General features: G+C 44.0%; 1 protein-coding gene across 1 annotated transcript in view; it reads right to left on the bottom strand.

Moving 5' to 3' along the window:
• Nucleotides 1-27: 27 nt before the first annotated feature.
• The window catches only part of BPHL (biphenyl hydrolase like), a 35,651-nt gene continuing 22,381 nt past the window's right edge, over nt 28-13,297 (bottom strand). Inside the window, exons 6-7 of the mRNA XM_073224628.1 lie at nt 11,478-11,601; nt 28-755 (exon numbers count right to left, since the gene is read on the bottom strand). Coding sequence (XP_073080729.1) covers nt 668-755; nt 11,478-11,601 — 212 coding nt within the window. The 3' untranslated portion in view covers nt 28-667. The remainder of the gene's footprint in view (nt 756-11,477; nt 11,602-13,297) is intronic.

Below are 13,297 nucleotides of genomic sequence, written 5' to 3'. Positions count from 1 at the left end.
TTCATTTCAAAGCATTTTTATTTCAGGAAATGTTTCTTAAATGTTTCTGGGTTTAGTAATTTTTACAAAATAGGATTTCTGCTTTAATGTTTTTAATTAATAGCCTTTGTGCTCTTTAATAAAGACACATAAAAGACATACTTTTTTCATCTTCAGTGACCCAAAGTATTAAAGGTGTCCGGGAGCAAATCTTCCTCCCTTATCTGCTGTAGTTCCAGTTCCCCTTGTGGAATGGTAGAATCGGGCTGCAGGCAAAGACTTTCTTCTATTTCTCTACTTATTTTTTAACAACGTAAACAGAAATAAAAAGACCAGTGAAACCTTGTACCTCTGATGAAAAGGATGGCATAAACTCAAGGTGTCCTAAAATAGCAGTCTTGAGCTCTACAAATTTCACTACAGAATTCAGCTAAGATCTATTTGAAAATAAATCATGATAGGAATTCATTTTTTAGCGACAGGTAGACATTTACAAGCTAATGTTAAAAAATCAGATTTTTGTAACTATTAAAGCTAGAGAATGTTAACATGTCATTCATATTCTCTTAGGAGTGGTCTTAGGGAGGGGTGGGAAGTGCGGAAGGAGAGTGACTTGAGGTGTGACACAAAGCCTCAAGCCCCGGTAGGCAGCTAAGCAATCACCAGGTCACAGGTTTCAGGGACATTTTCACTGTAGGAAGTCTTCTGCTAACTTGTTGAATTCATTTGCAAAACGTAAATGCAGGTTGTGCTTGCCTTCTGGCATCAGATGCAACCTAAAAAAAAAAAAGCTTTTTTTAAAAAAAATCTCTTTTATTTAAACATCTCTCATCTAACACTTCATGAAGATCTAAAGTGAAAATTCGCCACATTTTCCCTTTTCATGACTACTACTGGAAAGAAAATGGAAGTTACATAGTATAAACTCCCTGAATACAGACTGAAGAGTGAAAGCCTCTCGGAATTTATGACTAACCTGAAGGTTGACTTAAAAACCCACATGGTATTTGGAATTGTGTCATGTGACAGATGGTGTGACTGTAAATTTGACTGGGAGTGGGGAATGGGAATATGTGCTTTTCTTAAAAAAAATTTTTTTTTTAACGTTGATTTTTGAGAAAGAAGTTAAAAGATGATAAAAATACAAAATGTCCAGAATCCACTGGATTGGAACAGGTGAGCTTTCTGGGGTCCTGTGGTGGGAAAGCCCAAGTTGGCCTTCACAGCCCCTACCACTGTTGTCCAAGTTTCCAAATACCCCGCCATTTTGGAGGATTGAATAAGTCTGAACACAAGCCACCAGAGGAAGCAAATAAGCGTTCCTCAGGCTTATAAGGGCGGCAGGAGCCTGCATCAGCACCCCCTTGTCTGCAACTGCCACAACACATCTTCGGTGGCAAATCTCACTGTCCTCATAAAAGTTTCTTCCTTTCAAATTACAGAACCCAAAAATGGACTAACAGGTACCAAAGGGAAAGGAACTGGGGAGGATGGGTGGGCAGGGAGGGATAAGGGGGGGGAAGAAGAAAGGGGGTATTAAGATTAGCATGCATGGGGGGGAGGGAGAAAGGGGAGGGTGGGCTGCACAACACAGAGAGGACAAGTAGTGACTCTACAACATTTTGCTAAGCTGATGGACAGTAACCGTTATGTGGTTGTTAGGGGGGACCTGATATAGGGGAGAGCATAGTAAACATAGTACTCTACATGTAAGTGTAGATTAAAAATTAAAAAAAAAAAAAAAGAAAGAAAGAAAGAAAACGGGGATTATTCCTTGACAGGATAAAACTATTGGTAAATGAAAGATCAACGCATGCTTTAAATATCCTTAACGTTGATCACTTAAAGGGTGTCAGATCAGCTATGGAGGTACTCTTTTCTGATAATATTCCTTTCTCTTAATTAAAAAAAAAAAAGCAGTTACTGTGTGCTGACCTCCAATGAGTTCTGCACAGTGGTATAGAGGGCATGTCAAAGTGTGGGCAAAGGGTCTGTTTGTTTCTATGCAGAAGATCAAGGCCTAGCTTGGATACCCAGAAAATGAACTAAGATACGATATGAGGAGGAGCTTCCGGCATCAGCACTCTCTGGAGGACTTGTGCCGGGGGATGATCATCAAAAAGCCTCCACAGGTATCCGGACGATGCTGCAGTTGTGGCTGCATCCAGCCCACCGTCTCCTGGACTTGCCATAGGAATGAGGAGGGAGATGTCTAGGCTGGCATGTGCATACAGTGAGACAACGAATTTGACCGGATCTGTACTGTTGGAACTCAACCAGGAGTTGGGAGGGGTGCAAGTTGTAGCACTCCAAAATCTCATGACTATAGACTATCTATGGTTAAAAGAACATATGGGATGTGAACAGATCCCAGAAATGGGCTGCTTTAATTTGTCTGATGGTTCAAGTACAGTTGGACAACATCCATCATATCATAGATAAATTTTCACAAAAGCCTAGGGTGCCTAAATGGTTTTCTTGGCTTTACTGGAGATAGATTTGCTTTGTTTATGTCACCGTATTCCTATTATGTTAATATGTGTGTGCAAATTAGTTAGTAGTTTAAAACCTATACATACTTAAGGTACTCTACAAGAAGATATGTCAAAGAAATAATCCTCCCATGTTTCCTTCATATGCTACCTCTATAGCTTTTCTTCTTCCTTCCTAATTACAACCCTTAAATAGAATTTGTGCCTCATATCGAATTTACCGAGTATCATAATTCCTCCAGGTGGTAAAGATACCTCGAGACAAGTGCTGGGCATAGAAGCCACAGGGCATAAATCTGCAAAGAAGTAAAAAGCAAACCTTTGCAAACAATATGGCTTCTCTCTCACTTACCAACTTTATATTTCCCTGTATGGCCCCGGAAGATGACTGGTTAGCCAGAGACGGGTAAGATTCCTCAAGGGAGGAACAACCTAAGACAGGCACAGTCGCAGGGGGGCCATCAGGTGAGAATTTGGGGATCAACAGAGGTGAGGCTCAGAACCTCACCCCCCCTGCTTTGAGAGAAATCTTCTGCATCTGTGGATGTCTTGCTGCCCTTGTCTAGCCTGGATTAATACTTAGTCCATAGGCACACACCTGATCATCTGATCATCTACATTTGCCCTCTTACAGCACTAAACTATGTTTTCTACCTTTATCTTGCATCTACCTACCACTTCAGCATTTTATTAAAAATAAAAATAATAATAATAGGAGAAATGTGGGATCAACATATAAATCAAGTACAAAAATCAAACGAATATTCATATTTGACCTGATTGTTTATAGGTCATAATGCATGATCAAAACCGAAAGTTTCTGTGATGACTGCCCTTGTACTGTTCACCATGTAAGAATTTATTCACTATGTAAGAATTCGTTCACCATGTAAGAACTTGTTCGTTATGCTTCCGAAGATTGGAGACTGACGAGAATTAGGCTTGAGATGGATTAATGATTGTACATTGAACGTTGACCCCCCTATACTGAATTTTATTGTTGTTAACAACCATTTGATCAATAAATATGAGAGATGCCCTCTCAAAATAAATAAATAAATAAATAAATAAATAAATAAATAAATAAATAAATAAATAAACAAACAAAAGCATCAAAAAAAAAAGTTTCTTCCTTTCAATAGGGTGTTAGGGTCAAATGTGGTTTGCAGTTTCATTAATAAAGGCAGCCTTCTTTGAGTCTTACATTTTATTATTGGCTATAAAACTATGAAAGTGAAGAAATAAAAGTTTTTAACAAATTACAGGTTCTAGGATATAAGGGCAAGTTTAGAATTTGGCCTACAATGACGATTGGACCTTAGAATGACTATATTGGGGCAAAATGCCAGTTGCCATATTGCCTAATTCATCTTTGAACAGCTGGGGGCCAAGTGCTCTAAGCAGCTCATTGGGCACCAGGGAGGGCTTGGAGCAAGTAGCTGGGGAACAGAGCTGTCTGGACAGCACTGGGCCTCTTGCAACTCAACCACATGGGGTGGGGGATAACTGGACACTAAAGATCATCTATGCAAAACGAGGGTATGTCACTAGCATCTTCCTGAGGTCCTTTGGAAAGTTACCACCATTAATAACAACAAAATATTCCAAATTCAGTTTAAATACTCACAAAAGAGGGACAAGCTGCACCAACTCCAAGACAAGAACCCAGTTTCCCTGCACAAGCAACGGGGCTTGCAGGGACATTCAAGGCCTCCACTTTTAGACAGAACTAACTGCTGAGGATGCTGAGAGGTCACAGAAGGGCATGTCTTGGCTAAATTGTACCCCCTAATGAGTATCAAACTGCATTCTGAAGCAGAGACTCCGACTTTGGAAGTCCTCCTTTGTGGACAGCCACATTGGTTATCACGTGTCTACCCCATTTCTACAACTTGCTTGGATTTCAGGAAGAAAGAGGAGACATCCAATGTGAACTCCATCCTTTTGGCCTCGGGCCTGTGCACACTCTCACCTTAGTCAATTCAGGTCTTAGGTAAATAAAAAACTAGGTCCCCTTCATTAAACACATGAGAGGCCTGTCCTGAGGCATCCACATTTAGAAGTGCACTGGACTGTGGCCAGACCAGTGAGCGTGAAGAAGATTGCTCCTTTTTTGATACCTTTTGGGGTCATATCAAGGTCCTTAGTACACCCTCCTCCTTAGGTCTGACATTGTACCTAAACCTGCCATGTATTCCTCTTAGGAAACAGTACCACACTGAACAGTGTAAACATACAGCTGCCCAGGCAGTGCAGCAACTCCACTGGTGACCTAGATTGTCACCCAAGTATCAGAAAGATGCAGTCAAATGCTCCATGGAGTGGTCTTCAAACAATAACATTCTCCAGGAAACTTAGTAGGAAATCCCCCACCATGAAACACTTGTCTCAGTTCAAAGGAAGGACCTCAGAGGGACATCACAAGTCCCTGCTTGGGGGGCATTTGGCACCTTTAGAAAAAGATGTGATTCTAGATCTCTTGAGGAATTAAACTATGTCTAATCCCAGAGTGTAAATTCAGTGGTCACTTTACCTCTGCTTGATACAGTCTTTCTAGGATGCCCTTTATGGGTGGGCAAGGTGGCAAAACAGAAACAGCCCCTCCGTGTTCCTTTAACCTTCCACAGCTTTCCAGTTAAGCTCTGAGCTACAGACAGCAGCGAAGTCATAAATAACGTGCTGTAGCACATTTTCCTCACTTTGGATGTGATAAAGCTAAATTATATGAACCAAGAGGTTGTCAGCAAGTCTGTGAGCATTTTTGTTTTAACTGCAAAGCAAAGCCAGGCCGCTGGTTCTTGTACCAGGGTTTCCTCCGCGGTGAGAGCTGGGCAGCAGTGTGTCTCATGGGGAGGTCTTATCACTGACAGGCATTCCTTCTGACTCCGTCCAAACCTGGCTGCCAGTGAGCGCCCCTTTGATTCTGTATTCCTTGCTCCTTTCAGAAAGCCCACTGAGAAGCATGTAATCACGGGTGGGCCCACTCCCCTTCGGGCTGGTAACACTGGGTCGGCGGAGGGGGAGCAGTGTCTCCAAGCCTGCAGCCTCCAAGCTCTCCCCTCTCCGCCCAGGAGATCAAATGTTTGGGAAGAGGGGGCACTTCTCACTGAGAACTTCCTTTTCTCTAACGGAACCTTGTCTTGAGCATTAGAAACAAAACTGCCTCTGAGGCTGTTCTAGCAATGCCACAGCTTGGAGTGGACTCCTGGGCTGTCAAGGTCTGTCTGCTAGATTGATGCTTTGAACTGGCGTGTGGAGAAGCAAGCCTTGCGAAATCTGCAGGACGACAGGGACCCAGTCAGGCCTTCTGACTGGGCTCGGTCACAGTGGAATGTAATTGGAGGTGCTATCACAGGGTGAAAGGTATGGGCTTTGTACGGTCAACACATGTCCAGTCTAACCAGCATGGGATCTAGCAGGTTATATCATATTGCTAAGCCATCATTTCTCATCTGGAAAATGGGGACAGCTAATAGGATCTACCCCACGGGATTATTCTAAAGGTGAAATGAGATAATACATACAAGGTACACAGCATGGGACCTGTGGGCACACAGTAAGCAATAAATGCTTGCTCTTATTTTTATTATTCTATTTGTATTGCACTTTACAATATACAAAAATCCTTACAAAGATTCTAATTATGTACAGCATATTAATGCTCTGACATGGAAGCGCAATTTATTTACATTTATTGGCTAACACAATCAACTCCAATTGGAAGACTCTTACCTTGAGAGAGACTTTATAAAATGTCACAGGCAAGGTTTACTAGAAAGCATGAGACCCCACTCCTTGAAATGCAAAGGACTCAGCTTTGTAAGGAGTCTGCTAATTCATCTTGGAGCTGATCCTGTAACCCAACCATGAGTGGGGCCTGAGCTGACTGCCTTCCCTTCAACCGCAGCAGCAAGTGGTTAGAGATGAGGAACTAGAAGCAGTGCCTGGGAGAAGGAAGGGTCAAGGAGAGAGAGGGGAAAGTCACAGGGGCAGTAAGGAGAGGAGGGGGCACACTGCCTGGGGCTGCAGTTGGTGTAGAGGTGGAAGCTTCAGTGTCTGCCCACGCACAGCAACCCAGCTCACTTTACTTTGTCGCCAGCGTGACTCTTTCCCCTTTGGTCGATTCCTTTCACCTGGCTAGGGACGTAGCTCTTCCTGGCTTGGTCTGGAGGTCTGGGGCCATCTTACCGCTGATGACCAGACTTGAGTCCAGGAAGCTACAGAGAGAAGCCCCTCCTCTCTTCTGTGATTCAGACAGAGGACAGGATCTAGCTCACTGCCTAGAGAGCCCAGGGACACCCCCTCACAGCCAGCCTGCTAACACCCCCTCCAGTGGACCCAATGCAAGGCCGAGACCTCGGTGGAGGGCAGCCCAGGTCCAGGCCTTCCCCATCGTGATGGCTGATTTTAGGTGTAAACTTTATGGGACATGGATGCCCAATATCTGGCCAAGCATTACCCTGGGTGTTTTTTGCGAGAGTGTTTTTGGTTGAGATTAACATTTAAAGCAGACTGTCCTCTCTAACGTGGGTGGGCCTCATCCAATCACCTGAAGATCTGACTAGAACAAAAAGGCTGACACTCCTCCAGGTAAGGGGAAACTTCTCCTACCTGACTGCCTTTGACCTGGGACATCAGTTTTTTCCTGCCTTGAGACTCAAACTGAAAGACTGGTTCTTCCTGGTTGCCAAGCCTTCAGAGTCAGACTACAGCTACACCACTGGCTTCCCCGGGCCTCCAGCTTGCCAGCTGAAGACTGTGGAGTTCTCAGCCTCCTTAACTTCGTGAGCAAATCCCTTATTCTTTATGGTAAATCAACCTCTGTTATTCTTTTGGTTCTATTTCTCTGGAGAACCCTAACATGTATACTAATAATGTGCAGAAAGTCAGGACAGAAGGCGACTTGCCTCTGACCTGCCGTCAGACTCCATCCGGGTCTCTGGGGGCCTCTGACCACCTGTGCCCACATTGGCATTCTATGCACAAAAGTGTCAGCTATTGTGTGTTGAGCTCTCACTAAGTCTTACATGTATAAATATTTCCTCACTCTTTTCTCAAAAAATATTTTGAAATAATAGGTATTTTACACACAAAGAAACAGAGGTACAGAAATATATGTTAACTACTTAAGGGCACATAGTTAGTGACAGAGCTGGCGCTCTCACCCCGGTCCATCCGTGTACCTGCACGTGCTCTTACCCACCCCCACTGTGAATGGTGCTCAGGATCCCCAAATACCGATTCTGGTCTGCAGGCGGTGGCTACATTTTATCCCCACCTTTCACCATTAATTGACATTGAACCTAAGGGGCCAACTGTTTGTGCACATGAACTTTGCCCCTCATCCTTTCCTGCCTGGTCCAGCTCTCTAGTCTTGGCCACAGAACAGACAGCTGGACCTGCACCACACTTTTTGGTACTGAGTTGCCAGCAATAACCTGTCCCATCTACAGAGACTCAAATGCACATGCCTCTCACATTCCCTGTCAACACACAGTAAGTACCTCAGGACATCCTGGCTGTGTCCTGGGATAAGAGCTGATGTGTTCACATGACGGTAAAAAGGTACAAATAGGAGCTGCATGGTCTCAGAACCACGAGTAATCGGAGGAGGAGACGTTTGGGTCACGACCTGATATGAGTCTACCAGGCCAGGCAAAGGAACGGGGAGAAGGATGGAGCAGGAGTCCGGGCAGCCCTGATCATGTGCAGCTGCTGTGACACCCAGATCCTGATATTTTCTGGGCCACTAGTTCCTGAGATCTGAGCACTTCCTCCGAAACATGCTGGTATGGGCTGAATGTGTCTGCTTTCTCCAAATTCCTATGTTGAAGTTCCAACCCCCAGAACTTCAGGGTGTGACCTTATTTGGCTCTCAATGAGGCCCCAGAGTGGGCCCTAATCCAATGTGACTGGCATCCTTATCAGAAGAGAGCAGGACATGGACACACACAGAGGGACGACATGTGAGGACACAGGGAGAAGGTGGCATCTACATGCCAAGGAGAGGGGCCTCAGAGGAACCAGCCCTGCTGACACTGACACCTTGATCTCAGACTCCCAGCCTCTGGTACTGTGAGGCAATACATTTCCACTATTTAAGCTGTCCAGTCTGTGGTATCTGTTTCAGCAGCCCTAGCTAACTCGTTCATATCGTGAGCACACGTGTGGCTCAACTAGCTGTGCAGTCACATCCTCTTCTGGCTTGGTCCCACTGCCTTCTGGGGCCTGTCCACCTAATCCCAAAGGGTCTGATGGGTGCCAACCTCCACTCAATGAGTAGTTCTCTAAAAGCGAGCTGGGACTGGCCTTGTGGGTGATGCCCACTGTAACAGGAGACACCCAAGAGGCAGGCTTGCCCAGGTGGTGAGCAAGTTAGTGCTTTTCCATCTAGGAGGGAGGGCCAGACAGGCAGGGGACACACAGGGGCAGCAGCAGGACAGGGAGAATCAAAGGGCAGGATCTGCTTCCTGGCCCTGTTATAATCATAGCAGCTCATCTTTTTGTTATGTTTTATATCTTGGACTTCTACATAAGAGTCTGTTAGCAAGAAGGGTTCAATTGCCTAAAAACAAATATCAAAACACTGAACTTGAATGATCTCGAAAGTGTCTATGAGTCTATCATTCTGTTTCCACAAGAGAGAGAAAAGAGGGCGGCAAATTCACATAAGCAGGAAACAAGACTGCTAAACAACATCAGCCTTCATTTGGCCTCCTTCTGAGGTGAAAGGTGTTTGTTTCATACATGATATCTACTTGAAAGGTAAAATCTTCCAAGGGATAGACTGTGTCTTCAAGCTTAATTATAAATGTATGTGGCAAGCTTAGAAGCTTGCTACATTCTTGAGCTGCTTTCTCGTTTTCACGTGGCCTGGTGTGCAGTATCAGAGTAGGACTTTGGTGCTCAAGGAATCTACTTTCCTTTGGTGGGGTCCAAAATAAACCACCCATGTTGTAGGCAGGCCCATGCCCAACAAAAAGGGCTCTTTTAGAAGATGAAAGTATTAGGTGTAAAATGCAAGCCAGTTCTAGACAATCATTGTTAATAACACTGTACCTTCGACTCATCTGTTCCAAAACATACTGCTCTAAAGAATGATCTTCCATAAAATAGTCTACTGACACAATTAACCTCTGACTGAGAAGGGAAAATTTTCCTCCCATATTGATGTATTCTGTTGCTAGGAGATAGGTTTGGAACAGAATTTCTAAATTAAAACTTTCCTGAAGACTGGTTTTTATTGAACCTGGCCCTGTAAAAGAACACGTTGCATTTACCATGAGCGTTAGTGTGCAAAACCTGTCATTTCTGAAGCTAGAAGACTATTAACCAGGTAAGCAAGTGTATAATCCAGGCATCTTACCATCACATTAAAATAAGAGTATGTTTATGAGAGGCATCTATGGTGTGGGGGAAAAGCACTACATTAGGAGGGAGAAAAAACCAACTGGGATCTGCCATTTACTACCTTGGAAGATTACTTAACGTCTCTCAGCCTTGATCTTCTTATCCATAAAGTGGGGACAACATTTTTTTCATAAGTTTGTTGTGAAGTATAATTAGATATTGTATGTAAAATGCCTTTTAAAATATAAAATGCTATATGGATACAGAAATTATACAAGTTTACAGTAATATTTTTTTTTTGCTGAATAAGCAGCATGTTGCTCACATTTTCAAATTCTCTGGGAAATTTGCTAAACTACGTCATGGAATAGTATGGCTAGAAGTACCGGAACTGTTCCCGAGTGTGCTTTCCCTGACGGAACGTGTGAGCTCTTGGGACAGGAACGGCTCCTACTCTGGAGGCCTGCGGCGGGTGCGAGAAACTGGCTCGTGGAGGGAAGGGAGAACGGAGGGTGTGAGGTGGGGAAGGAAAGGAGAGAAAGGAGGGAGGGAGAGGAGAGAGGGAGGGGGGATTTTCTTAGGTTGATCATAAAGCCAATATCAAAAGAATGCCATAGAATCCCAAAGACAACCATAGTAACGACAGCATCTCTGGGATTAATATACACCCGCTGAAGGGGTCAAGGCTCACTTGGATGCTTATTATCCAGGAGGTTAAAAAAAAAAAAATTAGGACACTATCTGCAAGTCGCACTTCATTTTCTCCTTCAGGATATGTACCCATTGTAGATGAAGGAAATACTGAATTTATTCAACTTTGAATATTCATCTTGATATAAGTACCACCAAGAGCTGTGTCAGCCAAAGTATTTGAAACAGCCATTTCTATTTCACACAAAAATGCATGAGCTTGAAAAACAGCACTTCTGCTGACATTAAGGTTCTCTGGTGTCCAAGGCTGCGTGGCAGAAACAACGCCAAGAACAGGTACTGGGGACCTACTATTTAACCAGCAAGCCACCAGCACACCTGGTGTAGGACAGTATTTTGTGATTCTGAGTTAAAGTTTCTCATCTGATGGGTACATATTTAAGGCTAAAACAACATGAAAAGTTTACAACATAATTCTCAAAAAAGAAGGAAAAAGAAGGATTCAAAGTTGCATATAGAATGTGACTATATGTATGTTAAAAATAATAGAAAGGAGAAACACACACAAGAAAGCTAATAATGAAAATATTTAAATGGGAAAAAAACAATGGGTGGTTTTCTTTTGATTTTTTTTTTTTACTGGGTAGATAGTGCTTTTATAATGATAAACTAATTTGAAAAAAATCCCCAAATGATATGACATTGTTTTAGTTAACAAAGACTGCTATATAACTAAACTGTCACGAATGTGACAGAACTTAGTATTTATTAGTTCATTTCCCTTCACATCAACCACAAGAGACGCTTATCTGAGAACTGCCTTCCTGCAGCTTATTGGTTACACACAGATCGGGGTTCCTTGTACTCCGCATTTCCCTGGTGCTCTAAACACTGGCCCCATTGACTGGCATTGGCAAAGTCGGGGCAGGTACACCTTAAAAATCCAACCTTCACATTCCTTTTCCTTACATAGAGGAAGCCTCTGGAAGCAGAGACTGGGCTTACCGTGACTCTCTCACATGTTTGTGGATGAAGTCGGCATGGAAACGCGGGACCAGGGGATCCTTCTCCCCATGCACGATTAGGGTGGGGCACTGGACCAGGGGCAGCACGTGCCGGCAGATGCTCCCTGAAAGACAAAAGGCACATGGACTTTGCTTCGACGTGGCCATTCCATGAGGTATAGCACACGAGGCACTGAGAGCTTGGGGTTCAGGTCCTGCCCCCCTTTGGATGTCCGTGTCCCCATCTATAACAAGGCAGTTTGGATTAGATGGGTTCTGAGGTGCCCTCTGGCTCTAACATTCTTTCAGTTTCCTTTCGCGTTTCTCTGCTGTTTTTCTCTTTTAAATCTCTAGTAGTAAAACCAGTGGTTTTGCTTGACTTATGTTCATAACCATGTAAAGTAGTAGGAAAAACAACCAATAAAACCCACAGTTCACTTTGTATTACATAGAACAGCTCCCAGTCTGCAAAACGATTTTAGATTCCTTGGCATCTGGAAGGCTTTTCCCTTGAAATCATGTCTTAAACGGCCCTGAGGATCCCAGCTCGGCCTCACAGCTAACATGCCTCGTGATGAAGTTACAGTTCACGTAGGTACTGAGCGTCTCTTTATCCCTCCTGCCTCCACAGCATTCCTGACTGACCTATTTCTGGGAGACTGCCAAGGTCCTCACCTCCTTTACAACATTTCTAAGGTGAGCATGGTACAACCTGGGCCCCAGTACCTATGCCGCCATCTCCTGCCTGTGAAAGCTCAGTGGTTCCTTAACCGCTTTGAGCTTCAGCCTGTCCTCCATCAAAAGGGATAATCACAGTTCCCTGGTGTGATCATGAGGTTAAAAGAGATGCCCTATCTAAGGTACCCCATAGGAATAGGAGAGGAGAGGAGGCACCCAGATGTGCTCCTGTAAAACCAGTCTCCCCTGACCCCCCAACCCAGGCCTGTGTCCAGAAGGAAGTGCTGCAGCTCTGAGAAAGCTGGGCGCCAGCCCTTGGGTGCTAGCAAGGCACCAGGCCTCTCTCCTCCTCTACATCTGGGGGACACTGTTTGCTAAATGAGAGGCTGACCAGGGAAATACTTCGCTAGGTCTCTGAGGTTTCCCTCGCCTGTCCCTAGGATGACATGTGCCTGCCAGGTGCACAATCAGATGAAGATTAAAACTGGAATTACCAGGCAATCCTTATGGGTCAGAAACTGTTCCAATGATTTAATACCTGGGAAACACTTGTTGGTAACATTTAAGTCATTTAGTACGTACAATTATTTGCAAAACAGGTGCTTGAATAATGACCTTTTAAGCACTTTGTACTTGGTACTGCGCCAAAGCTGAGTATCATCCTCATGACAGCATTATGAGGTAGCTATTGGTACCTCCAGTTCAGACAGGACACTGCAGCTGAGCGAAGCTGAGAAATCTGCCCAAATCCATCTAGTAACAAGCCGGCGGCAAAGCCAAATTCATGCTCAGGCCTACCTGACTCTAAATCTGTGCAATTAATCCCTAAGCTAAACAGATCATCTACAGACCTGAGTTGTACTTATGAAAGAAATGGGCTTCTGCGATCAATTGGGACAAATGGGAGCTACTTTATTAAGTAGTCTTGCTGTAAGATGATTTACACATTGCTAGTTTCTCCATAGTCTGACATTTTTTCCCCCTCACTTATTCTTTCTCTCTTTTTCAAAATACGTGTTATTTTTTAGAGCTTTAAGGTTTTATAGCAAAAGTGAGAAGGAGCAGAGATTTTCCTACTTGGCCTCTGTCCCCCAGAGGCACAGCCTCCCTCATGATCGACATGTGCCACCAGAGTGGGACATT

This window comes from Manis javanica, chromosome 16 (genome assembly GCF_040802235.1).
Source record: "Manis javanica isolate MJ-LG chromosome 16, MJ_LKY, whole genome shotgun sequence".
NCBI classification, from domain to species: Eukaryota; Metazoa; Chordata; class Mammalia; order Pholidota; family Manidae; genus Manis; species Manis javanica.
Note: the sequence above shows the minus strand (reverse complement) of the source record. Positions and strands in the feature narration are given on the sequence as shown.